Source organism: Dipodomys merriami, unplaced genomic scaffold (assembly GCF_024711535.1).
Source record: "Dipodomys merriami isolate MVZ:Mamm:240054 unplaced genomic scaffold, mDipMer1.0.p SCAF_10, whole genome shotgun sequence".
NCBI classification, from domain to species: domain Eukaryota; kingdom Metazoa; phylum Chordata; class Mammalia; order Rodentia; family Heteromyidae; genus Dipodomys; species Dipodomys merriami.
In genome coordinates, this window is record NW_027202271.1 from 27,527,494 (window position 1) to 27,550,232 (window position 22,739).

At 41.9% G+C, this 22,739-nt stretch overlaps 1 protein-coding gene across 15 annotated transcripts in view; it reads right to left on the minus strand.

Moving 5' to 3' along the window:
- Grip1 (glutamate receptor interacting protein 1) overlaps positions 1 to 22,739 on the minus strand; it is a 620,737-nt gene that overhangs the window by 1,752 nt on the left and 596,246 nt on the right. For 13 of the 15 annotated variants that reach the window (XM_069988240.1, XM_069988259.1, XM_069988213.1 and 10 more), the window contains 2 exons: positions 17,244 to 17,477; positions 2,996 to 3,142 (listed from right to left, as the gene is read on the minus strand). In XM_069988240.1, the coding sequence (XP_069844341.1) occupies positions 2,996 to 3,142; positions 17,244 to 17,477 (381 nt within the window). Of the gene's footprint in view, positions 1 to 2,995; positions 3,143 to 17,243; positions 17,478 to 19,532; positions 19,848 to 20,172; positions 20,242 to 22,739 lie in introns of those variants that run through there. The other 2 variants (XM_069988296.1, XM_069988297.1) reach the window with 2 other exon arrangements.

A 22,739-nucleotide genomic window follows, 5' to 3' on the forward strand; every position in this document is an offset into this window, starting at 1 on the left:
CTTGTTCTCACTTGGCTTTTTTGATCAAGTCACACTTCTATTTCTGGCTGTTTTTGGTGGTTAATTGGAGATGAGTCTCACGGACTTTCCTGACCCAGCTGACTTCTTCGAACTGTGATTCTCACATGTCAGCCTCCAGAGTAGTGAGGACTACTGGTGTGAGCCACTAGTGTGTAGCTACCTCTGTTGACTCTTCATCCCTGTCTGGTGTGGCCCTGGAAGAGAGGGCTGCCCCAATTCAGGAGCCCTTCTCCACCCAAGATCTGTTGATGAACACACTTGAATTTAGGCACTACTGCTATGATGCACTTCAGTGTTTCAAAACTGAAGACCTAGGGGCTTCCCCAAGCCTAGTTTCCCCCAAGATGCTGAGGGAATCAAAAGATGAGTCCCAATATGAGGACCAGGCTATCTATCTATCTATCTATCTATCTATCTATCTATCTATCTATCTATCTATCTATCTATCTATCTATCTATCTATCTATCTATTTATCACCTATCATAAGCGTAAACTGCTCAGGTGCCACACAAGAGCTTCAGAGCTCTGGCAATGGAAGTCAGTCTCCCATGTGAGGAGTCTTCTGGTTGCAGGTCAGACAACTAGGCATTAAACTACCCAACATGAAAGGAATGCTGAATACACATATCCCACACTCCCTTGGCTACCCATCAGGTCAGGGTTCTCAAAACTTTTGGTTCTCATGACACACTGTTTTATAGTCTCCCACCATTTCTACTGTTTGCTCAGTCTTTTCCTGCCAAGACTGCTTCTTGTCCTTTAACTTTTTTATCGTTACAATTCTATCCATGCTCTCTTCTTTTCTTACTATAAGATGGGTCATAGGCAGCTTTAAACCATTGCCTTCAGCTCTAAATATCTCTTCTAAGCAACAGATCCAGCCTGTTAATTGCTTCCCAAGGCTGCTCTGTCAGAATGTGCTGAAGCTAAGAAAGCCTGAATGAGTCTGAAACAGGTTATCTATGCACCCTTTCCTGCCTCATGCTCTCCTTGCCTGTGATCTTTTTGCTTCTCACCATATCCTCATCTTGTCTTAAGTTACATATTACAGCATTAAGAAATTACCACGCCTCTAGAATAAGGTTTGAGAGTTTTCTCATGGCAATCAAGGCTCTTCACCATCTGAAGCCAGTCTCCTTTTATGTCTTTAACTTGTGTGAAAGTAGGTCTGGCTCCAACTTGTAGAGCTGGAAGGTCTTACTTATAGAGGTTTAGGAACTTTCTCCAGTTGTTAATTCAGCAATTACTAGACTGTCCATGGAAAACAAAGTATCCTCCAACTCTAGGACAAGACTGATTGCTTCATTGCCAAGACAAAAAAACTCCTCAGCACTGGTACTGGACTTATCCAGTTGATGAATGACAACTTGTTTCAGCCTCATGTGATGAGAGCCAATTATTAGTGACAGACTCATTTCAGTTGAACATGTTTCTCAGGGTGATGTCAACCTACTCTTTTGCTTGCAAATGTTCTTCCTAAAAAAAAACTGTGCATAAAAGCAGGAATTTGCTTTGCCAAGGTGAAACGAAACCTCTGCTAATACTACATTAAAATTTAAGGTTCAGATATTAAGATTTTAAGGTGCATGATAATACTACACTAATTTTTTTAGCTTCCTCTTTGTACTATTAATGTATGCCAATAAAAAGGAGAAAAGATTTGGCTTCAGATATTGTGTGAGATAACTGAAATATCAGGCACTGTATAATGGCCGGTGAGTGAATAAGGTGCCAGCTCTTGTACAATCTGTTGGGAAACTTACAGGACTCAGACAGCTGTAATAATATAAGCTCTGCAAAACTTCTGTCCTATACAGAATATGGGATATGTGTATTGATAAAGAAGAATAAGAGGAAATTGGCCAACTAAGACATTGAGAAGAAGTCATCTAAGCCAGTAGTTTTCAACCTGGCTGCTCCCTGTTGGGGAGGTGGAGAAGCTCAATGGTTTTGCTTCCCACTCCTAAAGATGCTGACTTAAGTGGTCTAAAATCTGGTCTGGTCACTAAGATAAATTCTCCAAGTGATTGTATGTGTCAGCCAAGGTTGAGAACCACTGATTTGAGTGAGGACAACAGGATAAGTTAGAGTTGGGCTGTCAGAGAGTGGGGAACAGAACCATGCTTCTGGAAATGGGAACAGAAGACTGCAATGTTCAGATCCACATGCTTGTATTTTTTTAAAAGTGATATTAACTGCTTATGGGACAGGCATTGATTTTAGGATGAAGAATAGAGTGATGAGTAAAATCCTTGCCTTCATGGAATGAAATTCATATGGGCAAGAAAGAGTGAGAACTAACTAGTAGGAGGGCTGGGGGGGTATCACGTGGTAGGGCACCTGCCAAATAAGCATGAGGTCCTGAGTCCCGACCCTCATAACTGCCAAAAAATAAGTGAAGAAATAAGACCCAAACAATGAGGATGAAGTCTGCTGTGCTGGGAAAAGGAAGCAGGATAAAGGAGAAGAGACTGATGATAGAGCATTCTGGCAACGTACAAAGGCAGAGACCTGGAGAAGAGAAGGAGAATATGCATGGTTGGCAGTGCTGTCATACAAGCTCAGGAACAGCAGAGGCAAAGGTCCTGAGGAAAACGCACATGGTGTGTTAAGGAATGTCAGGAAGGCCCGGATAGGCAATATGCATGTGTTCTAATGAAGCATCTAGAAGGGGCAGGATGTAACATTACTGGCACAAATCCAGTTGTAGTAAGAGAGAGCCAAGGCAGGATACTGGCAAGAGAGGGAGAGGAAAGTGGCAGGGGTGTTGTTGGTCATGCTAAAGAAGAGAGGATGGAAAACTTTGCCAGAGCTGAAAATTCTTTATTCAGCTGTCCATCACTCTTAATTCCACAATGGTGGTAACAAGTTTTCAATGAGGAAAGTACAAAGGGCCCAAGGGTATGTAGGATTTGGAGGAAGTTGCCAGTATAAGTCAGTTACAAGGAATTCAGATCCCCTCTGAGTTCCTACCTGTAAGAGCCTGTCATAGGGCTTTAAGCCACCAAGATCACCTGGCCCCGCTGGACGAATATTTTTCACATACACGCCTTTCTCCAGCAAGCCATCTGCAACACTGAACCCAAAGTCCTCCATGCCAGAGTCCTTGTACAAGGTCACCTGAAAATAAGAAAACAGAAGGAGAGAGTTAGAAATGGGCTGGAGACTTTTGTCTCTGAAATGTCTTAGTGAATAATCTAAAGTTCGGTAACATAGCAGGTCTATAATAGAAGCATTAGGAAGCTCCTCCATACCAGCGTTTTTTTGTTTTATTTTTTCTCTAAAAGTTATCCTATCCAAAATTGACAAAGAAAAGAACTGGAGATTCTTTTTCCTCCTTATTTGTTCCTCCTCTTCTTCCTCCTTCTCTAGTATTAGGGCTTGAACTCATGTTGGTTTGGGCCTACAATCCTCAGATCTCAGCCTCCTGAGTAGCTAGGATTGCAGGCACGCATCTCCAGTGCCCTATTCCATTTTGTTTTTAATTTAATTTAATTTTTAAAAATTTATTTATTTTATTTTAGGTCGGTCGTGGTGCTTGAACTCTAGGCCTGGGTGCTGTCCCTGAGCTATTCAGCTCAAGGCTAGTGCTCTACTACTTGAGCCACAGTGCCACTGCCGGCCTTTTCTGTTTATGTGGTGCTAAGGAACTGAACCCAGGGCCTCATGCATACGAGGCAAAGACTGTACTGCTGAGCCACCTTCCCAGCCCCCCATTTTGTTTTTAAATTTCAGCCTTTAGGTAATATAGAGGAGAATTTCCTAAGGAAGGTGCCTTGTGCTATATTCCTGGGCAGCACCTGTTTGAGGAGAAGCAAGAAATGCTGGGATATTAGGTAATAAACCAAAGGCCTTTTCTTTTCTCTACTTCTGCCTGGAGCTGTGTTTTCTGTGAGCAAGTACCATGTAGTCCTTATTGCATTTGCCGTGGTACAACATTATAATCAACAAAACACATTTGAAAAGTCGTGAAAGTGCTCTTGTAACAAACACCTGGTCCTGGGAATTGGCTTGATGAGTTTCCTCAGTGCATGTCTTAGGGGTTGCTTTAGCAACAAAGGTATCCAGTCTTCCATGCTATCATCTTGGGCTAGTCTAGGCAAGTCTACCAGCTTTCCCCAACCCTCATTCCAACATCTGACTTTTTTAGTCTCTGGTTAAATGGACAAATCATGTGTAGATTCACCATGTTCTAAAGCACAGGAATAACAGTAAGCCAGAGAAAAAGAGGCTATCTTCCCAAAGCAACCACTTTGGCATGTATATAATGGTCACACACCTATGACTGATGCTCTACTCATAACTTTACACTTCCGTATGCTGTGAGGTGGGGGTCTGTTTTAATTAAAGTATACAGGATGTTCTGTACAAAGGACTGATACATACTTCAACATGCTTCCTTTGTGTGTGTGTGTGTGTGTGTGTGTGTGTGTGTGTGTGTGTGTGTGTGTGTGTGTGCGCACATGTACATTTGTCTTCAAGCTTGGACTCAGGGCCTTATGGCTGGTGCTCTACCACTTGAGCCACAACTACCATGCACTTTCCTGCCCAGGCTTGTTTTGAACTTTAATCCTTCCATCTCAGCTTCCTGAGTAGCTATGATTATAGGCATGAGCCATTGGTGCCTGGCTGAGTTTACTTTTTAAAACCACAATTTAAGAAATCTGTTTATTTTATGTACCTAATGCATGGATACCTGCTTGGAAAATAGTAAAAACAAAATAGATCTATGCAAGGCAAGGATAAGGACTATTATTGCAGTTTTATTTTCTTATATCCAGTTATTTTACTTCAGAAAGGTATGAACATTGAAGGAAATACAAACGTGGTCAGTTTGAGGGTTTTATTTTATGGAACAGAGAGTTAAATATCATGCTGACATGGTCAATACTATTTACCAGCCAGCTATAGTGCTTATAGCCATCTTAGAGGTGAGGAAATTCAATTTTATAGAGGTTAAGTAATCCACCAAGGCCACAATGGAAATAAATGGTGGAGCCATGTCTATCAAAATCTAGGCACCAAGTGATTAAACATTATACTTTACCACTCAAAATGCTTTCTTTCATTGATCCCATCATGTAGACCTTTTGGTTTTGGTTTTGTGTTGTTGGGTTTTTTAAAGTATTTTTAAATCTCTGAAACCAGACTGTTCTGTAATTGATGGCATTTTGGATCCTATGAAATATGTCAAGTATATCCATATGTCAACTCTACCTGCCTCTTTCCCATAAGCACATTGAAGGAAAGTGTCAGAACTTTGCTACAACTTGTGTTAAGGGGATGGGAGAGATGTGCTGTGCTACTTATAGGAACTCCTGAATAGAAGCGTATCTCAGGATCCTGGGAACAGACAAGCTGGGGTCCTGCCCCAGACTCCTAGATGGGATCATTATATCCACCTGCCACTGGGATGGAATGTTCCAGGCTCACTCAGTGTGTGTGTGTGTGTGTGTGCGTGCGTGTGTGTGTGCGCGCGCGCGCATGTGCACGTATGTGTACTGGACTCTACTATGTGCTACATCCTATGAAAAGGACTAAGGATATAAGGGCTATTGTGTGTGTGTTGGGGGGAGGAGGGCGTAGGCATTCCCCTGTGAGCACAGCTATTGTGAGTTTCTAAAGTATTTGATTGAATCCTCCTAATATTTAATTCCATAAAATGAGTAAAAGTCTTAATTTTAACTGATTTTAACTGAGGTGACAAATAGAAAGTTGGCTTTTTTTTTTTTTTTTTGGTCGGTTGTGGGGCCTGAACTCTGGGCCTGGGCGCTGTCCCTCAACTCTTCAGTGGTAGAGGACTAGCACTCTACCACTTGAGCCACAGCTCCACTTCCATTTGTTTCTGCTTATGTGGTGCTGAGGAATTGAACTCAGGGCCTCATGCATGCAAGGTAAGCACTCTACCACTGAGCCACCTTCCAAGCCCCTAGAAAGTTGTTTTAACCTAAGCAAATGATCTGATTGATTTCTTTGTATCAGTTTTTAAATTAACATATAGGGAATTTCATTGTGACATTTCCATATGTGTATCTGTAGATTACTTTTGTAGGACTCAGTTGTGCAAGTATAAAGTAGTAACCCTAACTTTATTAATGATGTGTGTGTGTGTGTGTGTGTGTGCGTGTCTTTGAAAAATCTGCTCTATATGTGACATGAACATTGTGATGACAGGGAGAAGCAGTTAGGTCAAAGCGTGGGGCTTTGTGGAAGTCACGAGAGATGACAGGTGTATAATGCCTTCTATGATATCCCATCAGTCAGTGAGAAGCTGCCCCACTTTCGGTGGGTTCAGATGATAACAGCCTAATTCCTTGATTGCATCAATATTTAATCTAATAGTCTAGCCACTGATGATCACTGTTTGAATCAATAAATTTTGTACTGGAGTTTCAAGTAATAACTTTTTTCTGCTCCCAACTTCCATATTTATTAGCTAGAATTGCATCTTTTAGGTAATCTTTGTCCCACTTGGAACCAGCTGTGGGGAGAGATAGAAGGAAGTACATTTCTATGGACTCTGACTGGTTGAGTAAGGGGATCAGTATCTGCTCTGAATACCTTGTTACAGTCTTGCGGTGCATTGAATATGGGTATTCAAAGCCTAAGCCTGTAATGGATATTAGGAATCCATTTTGGTTTTTGGTCAGAGACATGTTTTCCAACATTTTCCTTAATCCTTGAATTTCACTGGTATGGGCTTGGAATTGTGAAATTCCTTATTGCTCATTTGGTCTATGATTCTTGGGTATTTGTTCCTTAAGCCAGAATCCAGGAGAGGCAACAATATGAGCAATAGCTAAAACTGCCAACACCAACACATTAGCCAAAGCACTCAAGACAGATGCTTACCAGAGTGGGTCAGCAGCACGCTTATCATCTTTAAAGTCACAGATAAGAGTCTTAGGACTTTCCTGCCCAAGCTTGTTTTGAACCTGGATCCTCAGCTCTCAACCTCCTGCATAGCTAGGATGATAGGCATGGGCCATTGATGCTTGGCTGGTAATAACAACTTAACAAAAATGAAATCAGCAAAAACAAACAAACAAACATACAAAAAAGAGCCAGGTGCCAGGGGCTCATGCCTATAACCCTAGCTACTCAGAAGGCTGAGATCTAAGGATTATAGTACAAAGCCAGCCTGGGCAAGATATTCTGTGAGATTCTTATCTCTAATAAACTACTCAGAAAAAGCCAGAAGTGGCATTGCAGCTCAAGAGGTAGAGCACTAACCTTGAGCAAAAGGAAGCTCAGGGACAGTGCCTAGGTCAAATTGAAGCCCAGGATTGGCAAAATAATAAAAAATAAAAAAAGCCATAAAAGAGGAAATTACAGACTCAACAGCACAACAGTACAGAAATGGAAAGTAGAGCTAGCTACTCTCAAAGCAGCAATAATAACATATGCCATGTCACTCTGTTTGCCTGGAGATTGGTAGAGGATACTTTTGATTTATTTTGTGTCAAAGAACAGTTCTAAGAATTTGAGGTTTAAGTTATATTTTTCTCAACTGATGAATTTCTTGCAGATGATTGCTTTTGATCTCCCCCCAACTCTGTGTGAGAAAATCATTCTCTTTCTACTAATAAGGATACTAAGTCTGAAAAAAGTTGATGAAGTGATTTGTTCCAATAGCATGCAGAAACTCTAGGATTCATTACCACAATACCTGACCTCATTTGCTGTGTTTCTCACACTCAACCATGTTTCTGTTATTTTTTTTTGACATATAATCTAGCTGGTCAGGAAGCCTTTATTCATTTCCAACTGCCCAACAGACTAAACATGAATAATTTATCATGTTTGCTGAGCTTCTTCTCATCACAGCCCTCTTGTGGTTTTCTATGAATATCACATAAACTCCTGCTTTCCACTTCTTAAGACCACTATCCTAACAGTTGGCTTATGTGAAACAAAACTTTTTTTTTTTGGTATGGTTTTTATTCTAATCTCAGGGTTCCTCTGGGAAACCTGGGCCGTGAACATAATTGCAGTTTTTTTTTCTTCTGTTCTATAAGAGCCAATTCACCTCTGGAGCTACATATTCTGGTCTAGGATACAGTTCTAAAGCTTAGTTCAATATTAATTGTGCTTCAGCTTGCACTTCAATTGCTTCTAGCCCATACCCCTAGCAGAAGCTGTTGATGGGAAGCCGAGAAACCCAGTGAAATTCAGCTCTGTTTTACATTTCTGGGCAAATCTTCCTGACTTTCTGAACAATGTCCTTGAAGCAGAGATCAGAAATCCAAGGTTTGACACAGGGCAAAGCTTTAGCAGCACAGCCGACTCTTCCCATTTTAAGGACAATTGCATGTGGCATCTTGAGCAAGTCACAATAAGTGACAGCCATCCTAGAAACAGATCTCGGGCCCTGACAGCCTCCTTATGGTTAAACCTTGTATTCAATAGCTTTAGGGACCAAATCAACATCTGATTCCTAGAGATGGAGCTGGCTTTCCTACAAATCACCAGGCACTTGGATTTACTCCTGGCAGATACCCCAGGGGTAGTCTTGTTCCTTTAAACTTGACAGTTCAAGTCATGTTGGTTTTGAGAATGGTCCTACCCTACCTGTGGGGCTAGAAGGAAACAATATTGAGCCCAATAAAATGCCATCTTCCCAACTGCCATTTTCCAGCCCAAGAGGAAGCAATCTTGTGCCTACCACTAAAAAATCAAATAGGCTCTGAGAGAAATTGGGTCAGAAAGGCAGCTGCTGTCTCTGTCTGGAGAGTATCCTTGGCAAAGGAGAGACAGGGCCAGCTGCCTCACACCATCTCCTGCTGTTCTTGGCCATTGGTTTGGCATTCAGCGCTGGAAAACTGAGGACTCGCCAATGAGATCAAGAGCTAGGCTGTTAGCTCTACATGTGAACCAGTAAAGGCTGACTTGGTCTTTGGAGAGCTAGGTTGGAGGCCTAGCCCAAGAAGCACCAGATTTGGGGGACAGAGGTATGCGATGGGTGCTTGATTCACTGCAGAGTACCTTCTCCAGTTCCTGTGCCTGGTGTCTTTGCTCAGTGCTGCCGGTTGCTAACTCATAGCATGCCCGTCCCTTGTACACATCTGCTTTCTAGCCGTGGGTCACTGTAGTTTGACCCTCTTCCAGTTGATCCCCTCTGTAAATTACAGGCCTCTGTTTTCCTGAGCATCATCCTTCCTTGATTCAGCGGCCACTTGCAACCCTGGGAGGGGGGCATGCTCCACTCAGCCTCTGGGCCCGTGGGAATTGAGGCCCAGGCTCACTGTCATTTAGGAATGATGAAAAGATGCAACTGACCAGACTCCCACTGCTCTGAGTACCATCTGGTCATGATTTAATTTCCTCATTCTAGGGTTGTGGATATTTAACATTACTGACAGCCTCGAACAAAGAAAACCCTGTATCCCATCTTAGGGAAAGAAAGAGCCAAGCCCCAGTTTAAACTGTTATTTGTCAGAGGACTGCAACTCTGCCACATAACAACATGGCTGAACAATTTGGAAAAGTCGCTGCAGAGGGCTCCATAATGACATTAGGGAAACAGAATGACCTTAAGCAAGCTTCGTACTTGCAAGTGAGCATCCTGGAGATGACACAAAAATTTACAACCTATAAATCATCATATTTGGCTTGTCACCAGTGGCTCACACTTATAAACTCACACTTATAATCCTAGCTACTCAGAAGGCTGAGATCTGAGGATTGTATCTCAAAGTCACTAGAAGCAGGAAAGTACAGGAGACTCATATCCAATCAACTAATAAAAAATTAGAAGTTGATGGGCTCATGTCTGTAATCCTAACTACTCAGGAGGCTGAAATCTGAGAATTGTGATTTTAAACCAGCCCCTGCAGAAAATTCTGTGAGACTCATTTTCAATAAACCATCAAAAAGCTGGAAGTGAGGCTGTTGCACAAGTGGTAAAGCATTAGCCTTGAGCCAAAAAGCTCAGGGACATTGCATAGGCCCTGATTTTGAGCCATAGAACCTGGGAGAAAAAAAAACCCAAAAAACTAGAAGTGAAGGTGTGGCTCAAGAGGTAGAGCACTCACTTTGAGTCAAAGCAAAAAAAGCTAAGGGCCCAGTACCAGTGTGCATGGGTACACGCACATGCATGCATGCACGCACACTCACACACACTCAACATATTTGACAACAGAGATGCACAAGCATTGCAAGAAGAGATTCTCAGGCAAGGGGATGACTTAAGGGAAAGTTATTAACATTTCTAAAGAGAGGTAGTAGAGAATACTTGACAAAAGGAGTAAGACAAATGATCAGAACCACAAACAAGACACTGTTGCCTAACATGCTGGCCTCAGGGTCATCAGAGACTAAGGATGGCAAGTCTATGTGACTTAGATTCTGCTCCTCAGAGCTCACACTGCAAAGGTAGATGACAACTCATAGAAAAGTAATAAGATGCAAAGTGAGTTTCGTTTAGAAGAGATGCAAATGATTTCTATTCTGCCCTTAGAAAAGGTAACTTCAAAGATAGATACTGAGCAGTTCGACTCTCATGCAAAAATCTTACTCTTTTCTTCACTGAATGATATGCACACACACACACACACACACACACACACACACACACACACACACACACACACACACACACACACACACACACACACACACACACACACACACACACACCCTGCTGCTATTCCTTGTTTCTGAGTTAAATATGTATCTTTTTGACATGAGTCAATCATTTGTATAAAAAGGATGCTTTTTACATTTTAAACATATGCGAACAGAGGGCCATATGCATATATATGCAATTTAGTGAGTTTTTCTTTTTCTTTTCTTTTTTGCCAGTCGTAGGGCTTGAACTCAGGGTCTGGGCACTATCCCTGAGCTTCTTTTGCTCAAGGCTAGTGCTCTACCAGTTGAGCCACAGTGCCACCTCTGGCCTTTTCTGTTTATGTGGTACTGAGGATTCAAATCCAGGGCTTCATGCATGGTAGGCAAGCACTCTACCACTAAGTCCATATACATGCAATTTAGTTAACTAAAGTATACTATATGCAGGAGTGAATCCCCATGGAGTGAAACCTTCAAACAATCAACAAATTAACAAAATGAATATCAGGTAGCTGAAATGAGATTGAATGAGGATGGAGACTAGTGGGAGGCGGATGGATGAATGTCAAAGGGAGCAGGACAAATACAGGAAGAATATCCAATATATGAATGTGATAAAGGAAGTGAAAATGTGAAATGAGTCTAGGGGGAGGGAAAAGGTGGGAGGGGAGACAATGATGGAAGGAGTGACTCCGATCAAGCAGCACTGGACACATGGGGCTGGGAAGGTGGCTCAGTGGTAGAGCGCTTGCCTTGCATGTATGAGGCTCTGGGTTTGATTCCTCAGCACCACATAAGCAGAAAGAAAAAAGCCGGAAGTGGCGCTGTGGCTCAAGTGGTAGAGCGCTAGCCTTGAGCTGAAGAGCTGAGGAACAGCGCCCAGGCCCAGAGTTCAGGCCCCACGACTGGACCCGAAAAAAAAAAAAAGAAAAAAGAAGCACTGAACACTTAAGTGGACATGTTAGATTGTAACCCCTTTGTTTAACCTTTTGATGTCTTAAAAAACTTTTCAAAAGTACTTTTGAGAAGAATCACAAACAAGAAGTGCTAATGGAAACAATGCATTTTAAGAATTGCCAGAGATGAATGCCATTATTATGACCCAACTCCAATCCTTGTTCCCTCACTGACTTCTGCCCCTGAGGTAGAGACTATGCTGGTTAGGCCCAAGTGGTAGTGTGCCCATTTCGTTGTGTAGGAGTCTCCTGGCTTTCATATCCATCCATCTGGACTTAGGGAGTTGTGTTGAGCTTGTTCAAGTCTGGGCTGCATAGGAGATCTTATTTTCTGAGCTTCTAATAATCAGGCCTTGACAGGACTCTGAATGATGGTGACTTCATTGAGAAAAATGCTATTTTGTGATATCTCCCTCTCTTGATTACAGGGTAATTCCTGCTTTATCAAGCAAGAAAATAGAGGTATACAGAAATGGCATGGCTAATGAGTGGCAGACTTAAAAGCCAAAGCTAGGTGTGCCCGACAATAAAGCCCATGTTCTAGTCATCATTCCTTGCCTGAAGAAATAAATGCAGAGAGTGATAGACAACAGCAAAAAACTCCTATGTTTACTGTGTTGCTTTTACCTTTTAATGATTTCCACCGCAGAGAGATCTGTACTAGTTATTTAGAGAACTGTGTTTGGCATGAGGGCTTGTATGATCTTGAGTGTTGACTTCTAATATTGCGTGAAGAAATATCCACATGCAAGAATAGGTTGTCTTTCTAGTTCATATTTCCTCTTAGTTCCAGGCTTGTTCCTGACTCAAAGTATATGGCATTAAGCATTAGACTCTTTCCACAGAGCAAACCATGTATGTATGTATGTATGTATGTATGTATATATTAATGCTGGTCCTGGGGCTTGAACTCAGGGCCTGAGCACTGTCCTTGAGCTTTTGTGCTCAAGGCTAGCACTCTATCACTTGAACCACAGATCCATCTCCAACTTTTTTTGGTGTTTAGTTGGAGCTAAGAGTCTCAGGGATTAAAAAAGAGAGAGAGAGAGAGAGAGTCACAGGGACTTTCCTACCTGGGCTGACTTCGAACTGTGATTCTCAGATCTCAGCCTCCTGAGTAGTTAGGATTACAGGTGGGAGCCATTGGTGCTCAGCCACCGAACCAAACAACTTTAGCACATCAAGAAGAGCAAAATTCCCTTGTGTGTAAACTCAAATGTTGCAAGTACAAAGTGACCTTGGCTGCTGGAAGAGCTGATGTGGGCAAAAACAGATGTGAGCAGCAGCTTCCTCATAAGTGATTCAGATGTCCCAGCTTTGTGCCACTAACAGCTATAAATAAAGGCAGGCTCTGGGAAATTATGAAATTATTTTAAAAGCCTTTCTGAAAAAAGATAAACAAAAATAACTGCATAGAATTGCAAAACATAATTTTATTGAAAACTGTGATTGATGATGATAAGGGAATGTCAACATGCATATATGTGAGTGTATGTGTGTGCGTGTATGTGCGTGTGCATGCATGTGTGCACCACTATTGGTGCTGGAACTCAGGGCCTCATGCTTGCTTGGCTTTTTCTTTCATGACTGGCATTCTACCACTTGAGCCATAACTCCGCTTTTGGCTTTTTCCTGGCTGATTGAAGATATGAGTCTTATGGACTTTTCTGCCCAGGCCAGCTTCAAATTGTGATCCTCAAGATCTCAGCCTCCTAAGTAGTTAGGATTACAGGCTTGAGCCACCAGTGCTTGTCAATATTCACTTTCCTTTTTAAGTTCAAGTGCTTTTAATATGAAAAACCTTCCTCTACACAAAAGATTTTTTTTGTATTAGGGTGTGCAAGGAAGTGAAGCTGAGAATTCATCTGAGAAACAGATGAAGTGCACACCAAGGGATATTTAAACTTCAGCAGGAAAAGAAGGTTATCAATGAAGTGTAGCTGAGATCACACGCTCCTTATCTGCAAAGAGCAAGAATGTGTGATAAGCTGAAGTTCAAAACAGAATTCATTTTAGAGATAGCATGTGGAAGCTCCAGGGCCCAGATGTAGTCTTTTTCTTTTCAGCCTGCCACCTGTTGCTACCTGAATTTCACTGAATCACAGCAATCAGCACCTGCAGTTAACAACACGTATGAAGTGTTTCACGCTCTCCAGTCAGTGATGAGTCCACTGAAGGGGGTTGCTAAAATGTAGGTCATTGACTCACATTCCCTGAAAATAAGTCAGGATAGAACTTAGGACTCTACTACATGGTGTGTGTGTGTGTGTGTGTGTGTGTGTGTGTGTGTGTGTGTGTGTGTGTGTGTGTGTGTGTGTGCACGCATGTGCATTGACTTTATGAGTACAATTTATTTTGGCCTGTGCACCTGCGCCAAGTGTCAATGTCCTAAGGGGATTTGGCATCACTTTCCCTGGACCTCTTCATCGTTCCCTCTATTCCCCACATTAAGTACTAAATCACTTCAGTGCTAACTTCCTCCTACCTTTACAAAACCAGGACAGGAAGTGAGGCTGCGTGTGTCTATTCATAAAGTCAGGAATGACAACTAGATTTCCATCTTCAGGAGGGAATGTGGGCAATCTGAAGGAAAGCCTGCCCAGATGGGAGGAGCTTCAGACAATGAATGAAAAACATTTAGAGATTGGGACCTTCCAAAGGTCTGAAGGAAGAAAAAGATTGGAAGGAAAGCATGGGTAGAAAACGAGGAACAAATGATGGAGAATAGGCTGAGATGCAAGTGGTAGGTAAGCCAGCACTTCATTCTTCTTGTGTGTAGATGATGTTAGTGACCTTTCAAGGAAATGGTATTGTTTGAGCTTTTTTCCCCCCTTTTATTTTCTTTCCCTCAATGGGATGGATCTTTGTGTATTTAGTTGTTTTTCTTGCTGAAGATATAAGTGACATAGATTTTACAGGTGCTGGCCTGGACATAAATAAGCCCAAACTTCAACTAAATGACTATAGAAAGACAGAAACAGGCAAATAACACCACACACGTTCAGTTTGGTTTGTTATTTACCTAACCCAGCCTATCCACACTGGTCTTTGTAGCCTTGTTGGAATCCTCCCAATAGATTTGTTCAAGAATGGCTTCCAGTTGGGGTTTGGGGTACTGAAAACCAGCCCGTGTTCTGCTTGCCAAGACTTCAGCATGGGTTGTCTTCAACTTGGAAGTAGGTAGAACTTTTCTAATTCCCCATCCCTTTTTCTTCATGCCATCACACAAGTTTAAGATAGGACAATAGTCATATTCAACAACAGTCAGTTCCATTAACAACTCAGTATGATTTTTCGCAATGCCAAGCAATCTTTCCATGTTCAAAAGACACCCACATATAAGAAGCTAGCACAATTAACAGCTATCACTCTCAGGTCAGTATCTTTCCTACCATTTCCCTTCTCAATTGCTTCAGCACTGGAGAGTGCTCGGCAATGTACATTTCTGATAGCTTACACCAAACCTGAATACTTGAACTGAACAACTGAATTCCTTTAAAAAGGACATACCTGAAATGTGAGCATAAGCTCCTCCATGAGTTCCACAGTACCAGTCTCACTTAACAAGGAAATTTTAGGGGCTTTATTAGGCCGGGATAACACTTGTATTTGAAAACATTACTCTACTGGGGAGCAGACAGAAGAAAAGTGAAACTGCATGGGAAAAGCACTTACTGCCAGGATTTAGGAGAAATCAATGAGATGAAAGGGGAACAGAAATACCACTTATCAGGGTCAAGGCGACCCATCTCTGTGTGTGTGTGTGTGTGTGTGAGGGGGGGGGGGAGAGAGAGAGAGAGAGAGAGAGAGAGAGAGAGAGAGAGAGAGAGAGAGAGAGAGAGAGAGAGAGAGATCTTTTGGCCTCCCAAGTCCACACACTGTCACATAAATGTTCCAATTAGTCCATCCACTGCCACTCATTATGCCAATCAGTAGCAGACATATACTTTTTCTTTCCTTTTAACTAAGATCTAAATTTTAACAGAGCCACATGTCTTAAACTTCAGCTCTAACAACTTCTGCATCAATTCGCTGTCATTATCGCTGCTGCATGCTTTCAGTGCAGGGAGGATTGGGAGACAGGTCTTTGTGTTTCGAACCCATCAATACCTGTTCTTTGAGGAGCCTGCTTCACTCCAGAAGGAGAAAAAAAAAATGACGATTTTATGCTTGTTATTTTTTCTCATCCTATAATCAGTACCTGCTGAGAAGGGCTATTGTGTGCACGCAGAATATAGATAGCACTTAGTAGGCAATCAATACAACCTTTCTGAGGCTGAAGAGGGTGTGTTATCCAATGTTGTCTTCTCTGCCTGGGAAGAAACTGTGGGAAGACAGTGTTCATGGGCTGTGCGAGGATCAGGAGGGCCAGCCCTCTCCTCAACCTGGAATCTATGGCTTCTTCAACTTAATCATGATGGGAGTTCCTCCAGCCTCATGGTGTGGGTCAATTAGTGTATTGGGATATATGAATTGCCAAGCCCAAGCATCCTTTCAGGGTAATAGGGTAAACAAGCTACATATGGCCTATAGCTAACCCAGGGTCCTCAGCCTAAAATGTCAGAAATATCCTTGCCCTTCTGTAATCCCTCTGAATGCACACAGTTCCAATTCTAGGCAAAGGCCTGGTGGTGGCTATTTGCATTCTAAGCAGCACAGTCTTTGCTATCCCTTTGTACATGCCTCCCATCTTCCACCTTCTCCTGCTGACTCAACAGCTGTGTCTGGGAAGTCTCTCTTGTTCCCTTATGGTGGGTGGCGACTCCAAGGCTTCCAAGCTTGCATCTATCATTGTACTCATCTCATTATCTCCCCTGTTTCCGAGACTGTCTACCCAAGTAGACTGTGTGCTCTCTGGGGATTTGCAATACCTTCTTTGAGTGAACGAACGCACACCCTAGTTATGAAATAAATGGATAAGTTGTTCGGTCAAAGCCAGCTTCCCATACTTTCCCTTTCTTTCAACATATATTTGACAGCTACAAATGAAATAGCTAGATTTTATAGTGTATTAGGATACTGAAGTCTTTAGAAGAAAGTGGCCACATTAAGTCTTCTCAATTTTAGCTTACGTGAGGGTATCTCATTGCTACCATTCCACATGTTTTCAATGTATTTCAACTAATCTCAGCATCTCTATCACTCTCTCTGATCCCCTTCTCAAATGGTTTTATCAGGCTTCATTGTTCTAATTTTATTTTTGTATTTTTTTTGGTCATGGGGCTTGAACTCTGAGCCGGGTGCTGTTCCTGAGTTGTTCAGCTCAAGGTGAACACTCTACCACCCGAGCCACAGCACCACTTTCGGTTTTCTGGTGATTCATTGGAGATAAGAGTCGCATGGACTTTCTGCCCAGGCTGGCTTTGAACCTCAATCCTCAGATCTCAGCCTCCCGAGTAGCTAGGATTACAGACTTGAGCCACTGGGGCCTGTCACTGTTCTATTTTTATAGTTTTACGTTGTAAATACTCCCTGATAAATACATTGCTTGAGAGCCATTCTTCTTTGTTTCACCCAGGAGAAAAAGATCTTCCCTTTTGCACCCAGGGATGTTGTTTTGAGAACAATGTCTCTGGCTTTTTGTCCTAGGCGGAGACCACATGAGAATGTCATTACTTGCAGTTGCATCAGCGCATCTGTACCAGGCAGAATGGTACTGCATTTGCCCAAAGGGAGAGGAAAATAAGCTGACTGACCTTGTGCAGCTCCACAGGAGTTGGGGACATGATCTCCTTTATTTCTTGTTTCATTTTTCTCAGTGTCACAGACTTCCTGCCCACGTCTGAGGGCAGGGTGTTGCTCCGAGTTGTTTGGCTGTAGTGTGGTCGAGAGCTGCTCCTTTCCTGGAAGCTGGCCTGTCGCCCCAGCTGACTACGAGGTGTTGGAGCCTCATGATTCAAACTCATAGTGCTCCCCGACATGATTGTTGCCTGTGGCATTGACAATTTTCAGAAACAATTAAGCAACGCATAAAGAAAGGATTTGGTTGCTCAACATTAAGCACAATCCTCCTTCTGCCCAGTCAAAGTCAAAATACAGTCTCTTCAGGGCATAACCAAAGGCTGGAGAATGGACATACTAATTGAACTATGAAAGTCTGGAAAGTGCTTTGTAAGTTACATTTATAATGCACATCTTAAATCCAATGTAAGGACTTAAGCCCTTGAGTTTATTTAAACAAATACCACCTCTAGCCATTTTTAAAATGAGTTGAAGAGTTCCAACATTTGCTTACTACAAACAGCATTTTAAACATTAACTTTCTATCAACTGGGTTCAAAGAGATGGGATTCAAGAGGCCACCTTACACAAATGGGATTCAATGCACCTTCAAAGAAATGAATGAAAGCCGGGCGCTGGTGGCTCACGCCTGTAATCCTAGCTACTCAGGAGGCTGAGATCTGAGGATCTCGGTTCAAAGCCAGCCCGGGCTGGAAAGTCTGTGAAACTCTTATCTCCAATAAACCACCAGAAAACCGGAAGTGTCACTGTAGCTCAAGTGGTAGAGCGCTCGCCTTGAGCTGAAGAGCTGAGGGACAGTGTTCAGGCCCAGAGTTCAAGCCCCACCACTCACAAAAAAAAAAAAAAAGAAATGAATGAGCTGGGTGTTGGTGGCTCACACCTGTAATCCTAGCTACTCAGGAGGCTGAGATCTGAGGATCAGGGTTCAAAGCCAGCCCTAGCAGGAAAGTCTGTGAGACTCTTATCTCCAATTAACCACCAGAAAACTGAAAGTGGTACTGTGGCTCAAATTGGTAGAGTGCTAGCTTTGAACAAAAAAAGCTTAGAGACAATGACCAGGCCCTGAGTTAAAGCCCCATGACAAGAAGAAGAAGAAGAAGGAGGGAGGAGGAGGAGAGAGGAGGAGGAGGAGGACGAAGAAGAAGAAGAAGAAGAAGAAGAAGAAGAAGGAGGAGGAGGAGGAGGAGGAGGAGGAGGAGGAGGAGGAGGAGGAGGAGGAGGAGGAGGAGGAGGAGGAGGAGGAGGAGGAGGAGGAGGAGGAGGAGAAGGAGGAGAAGGAGGAGAAGGAGGAGAAGGAGGAGAAGGAGGAGAAGGAGGAGAAGGAAGAGAAGGAGGAGAAGGAGGAGAAGGAGGAGAAGGAGGAGAAGAAGGAGGAGAAGGAGGAGAAGAAGGAGGAGAGGAAGAAGGAGAGGAAGAAGGAGAGGAAGAGGAGAAGAAGAAGAAGAAGAAGAAGAGGAAGAAGAAGAAGAAGAAGAAGAAGAAGTGTCTCTGCTTCCAACTGGAGCTAATGATGGGCTGGAATGTTATTATTGCAAGTCAAGAGGTCTCTTCAATTTTCCTATACTATATTATCTTTCCCCTAGCCAAATGGCCTGACTCAGAAGCTTGTAGATCAGGTAGGCTTTCACATCTCTTGGCATAGGTCAGTGTTTCTTAGAAATGGCCTATGTGAGCCAGATACCTGTTATTCCTGCCTAGAATCCTTGCTACTTGGAAGGCTGAGTTTGGGTAAATCATGGTTTGAAAGCCAGTCTGAGCAAAATGTATGGGAGATCCCTTTTCATCCAACAGCTGGGTGCAGTGGCATGGACCTATCATCCTAACTATGTGGGTGGTGGAGACTGGGAAGATCATGGTCTCAGGCCAGCCATAGCAGGAAAATCTGCAAGACTCTGCCTCAATGGGAAGAAGCTTTGCATAGTGGTGTATAGTTGTCATTGCAGCAATGATGCAGTAGAAAGAGACCTAGGAGGATCATAGGCTAAGGCACACACCTGAGCAGAAAGTAACTGGGGCTCAGCAGTAGAATATCTATCTAGCAAGCATGAGGCCTTGAATTTAAACTTCAGTACATTGGAAGGAAGAAAAGATGGAAGAAAGGAAGGAAGGAAGGAAGGAAAGAAGGAAGGAAGGAAGGAAGGAAGGAAGGAAGGAAGGAAGTGCGAGAGAGGGAGGGAGGGAAAGGAAAATAAAAGAAGACAAGAGAAGATAAAAGTAATAGCTTTTGTGTAAGATCTTCAGAGAGGTTAAAAATAATATTTTTTTTGTTATTGGATTCAACCCTGTGGCTCAAAAGCTGTTCAACTTGGCTTAGACTTTGCTAGTGAGTTGAGGAGTTTGTTCAGCTTCAGAAATATTCCTGCATAATTCAAAATCAGTGTCAAGAATAGGTCCCAGAGATGAGTGAGTATCAGAACTAGAACAAAAAGAATTTAAAATCTTCATCTTGTTGGGGATCTTCATGTATCATGCTAAAGTCCTAAAAATATGACCGTAGCCAGCTCTGTTCTCTTGGCTCTGATGGTTCCATACCGGTAAAGTGTCATTGGTAGTTCTGTCTGAAACCATAGGAACAGAAAAGAAGTTCAGATGTATGTGATGGAAGGAAACACCTGTTTATATTAACACTAATGATGAAAGTAACACAGCTTTATTTGTTGAGCCTTTTGAACATATTAATTTACCTAAGCTTCACATGAACTCAATGAGGTAGATGTTTTCAATTCTTCCTAATGTAGGACAGGAGACTTGGGCACAAAGGCTGACTTGCCCAAGGTCACAAAGGCAGTAAGGGAGCTATCTAGAACTATTTATCAGGGAGCTCACTGCAAAATAAGCAGCACTTCCATTTGTCATCTAAGATTTCAGAGCTCTAACTGTTACCTGGTGTTCAGCTACTAAGTCTTTGAATAATTGCAAAGAATTGCACACATGTAAATGTATCCAACAACTCTGTGGAAAAAGAAACAAAGCAAGTAAACATGAGTATTCTGCCTAAGTCAGCCAACTCACTGAAAAGAAGATGATTGTTCCAAAAAAAGTCCTTGTTGATTTCTGAATATTAATACATGCTAATATATATGTCTGTTGTGCATGCCTCACACTTAAATGACCCTAGTGGTATCATAATTACTCTACCTCCCTAATTCAAATGTGGTAAAAGATGATAACTGAATAAGTTTAGCAAATTGCAGACAACCTGGGATAGAACCCAGCAAGCTAGCTCTACACTCCCTAGCTACATAGCTTCTCATTCCACTGTGAATTTGACCATAAAGACGTCCTTTTTTTTGGTCAGTCGTGGGGCTTGAACTCTGGGCTTAGGCACTGTTCCTCGACTCTTCAGCTCAGAGCAAGCACTCTACCACTTGAGCTACAGCGCCACTTCCGGTTTTCTGGAGGTTAATTAGAGATAATAATCTCATGGACTTTCTTTTGTGGAAAGGGGTTAAAGCTTTTAAATGAACTGGTGTGATCAATGCAAACTTAAAAGGACCAAGCTTGATGAGATCTTTCCATAATCAGCTACGTTGGTGTCATGGTACATCTTTTATTTTATGGAACTTACATAGATCATTTCTGTGTTTATTGTGCCTGGCAGCACCCAGTGTTTGCTTTCCTGCCAAAGTGAGCATCTATCTATTATTTTTACCTACTTAGACTAGTTAGCCTGCTTTGTTTATGCTTATTTTGTGTTAACATTCATTTTTCATGGACCAGCCAGAATCACAATGGAAGTAAAATACTTAATCACTACATCTAGGAAATGACAGTTTTGGGTCAGTGAGTCCTAGGTGCTTTAGAAGGAGTTCAAATGGTTTTACCAAGGGTTCTAATTGGCGAGATCAGGTCTCTTCCATAATTCTTTAATTCAAGTTTTTAAAATATGACTGGATTGCTTTGTTTAAAGTGAAATGCAAATGGACTAGCTGTATCCCTCCAAAGATATAAAAGTTAAAGCACAAATATAATTTATACTTAGCTAAACCTCCTTCTACTAGGCCAAGCAGAAAAAAAAGTTAAACGAGCATTCATTAATCAAGGAATGGAAGCCATAATAATACTTGATTTTATCTAACGTTTAATTGAACATTTATTAAATACAATGTTCTTTGTTAATTGCTATGGAAGGATTTGCTCATTATAACCTTCACATTTTATAGAAAAAATATCTGGTAAGAGAGGTTAAAATCTTGCTCAAATTCTCAGTTTGAACTTTTCTTGTAATAAAGCTATATGGCTATTGGTGCTAAAGTTGAACCTAAATTATTGCTAGTAATAGGGAAAATGATTAGTAATTAATTAATTTTCATTTTGGTTGCAATCATTTTTCATCCTAGCTTAATCTTTTGCATTTATTATAGCTATAGTGTCCTTTCACTTTTAATATTGAATGTAAATTTCATATCCAGAAATGTAGCTCCAATATTTTGTGCCTAACAGCAATTCTAATCAAGGGAATGGAGTTCAGTTAAACTAATAAACGAATATTTTTTGTGATAAAAGTATGACTCTAATTTATGAACTTGCTGATATTCTTCCTTGCTGGATTTAATTTCATTTTGGCTTATAAATTCCTTTCTGTAGTTAGAATTTCAATAAATTAAGAAATTTATAATTTATAAATCTATGTAAATGTAAGATTCTATACATTCATAATTTACAGCCTAACAGACCTATGTTAGTACACAAAGGTTGTCACAACATGACTCCTAAGTTAACAGATACTGTTTTCATGAAATAAACTCAATTTCCAGGTACACACAGCCTTCTCATAAGACTATTTTTGTCTAAGTACCAGAGTTTGAACCCAGGACTTCATGCTCACTTACCTTGCTTGCTTGTTTGGTTGCTGTTCTACTACTTAAGTCATGCCATCAAGCCCTACTATTAGCTAGTGGATTGGGGCCACGTGCCCCAGCTGGTTTCAAACTTTGACCTCTAGATCTCAGCTTCCTCAATAGCTAGGATTATAGGCATAAGCTATCATTGTCCAGCTTGCATTACTTGGGGTGTGTGTGTGTGTGTGTGTGTGTGTGTGTGTGTGTGTGTGTGTGTGTGTGCACGCACGCACAAGCTCACAAGTGTGTGAATACTTGGGGCTTGAACTCAGGTCATGGGCACTGTCCCTTAGCTTTTTTGCCCTACCACTTGAGCCACATCTCCTCTTCTGGATTTCTTGGTGACTAACTGAAGAAAATGAACTCATGGCCTTTTCTGACCTGGCTGGCTTCAAACCACAATCCTCATATCTCAGCCTCCTGAGTAGCTAGGATTACAGACATAAATACCCAGCACTCAGCTTTATAATACTTTTTATATCATTTGTGTTTGGTCTAATGTAAAAGAAGGTGTGGAGAACAAAATGAAAATGGCATATGAACTAAAAGCGTTGCCAAGGAAGTACAAGACTCATGAACTGTGCTCATTACTCAGTCCGGACCACTTTC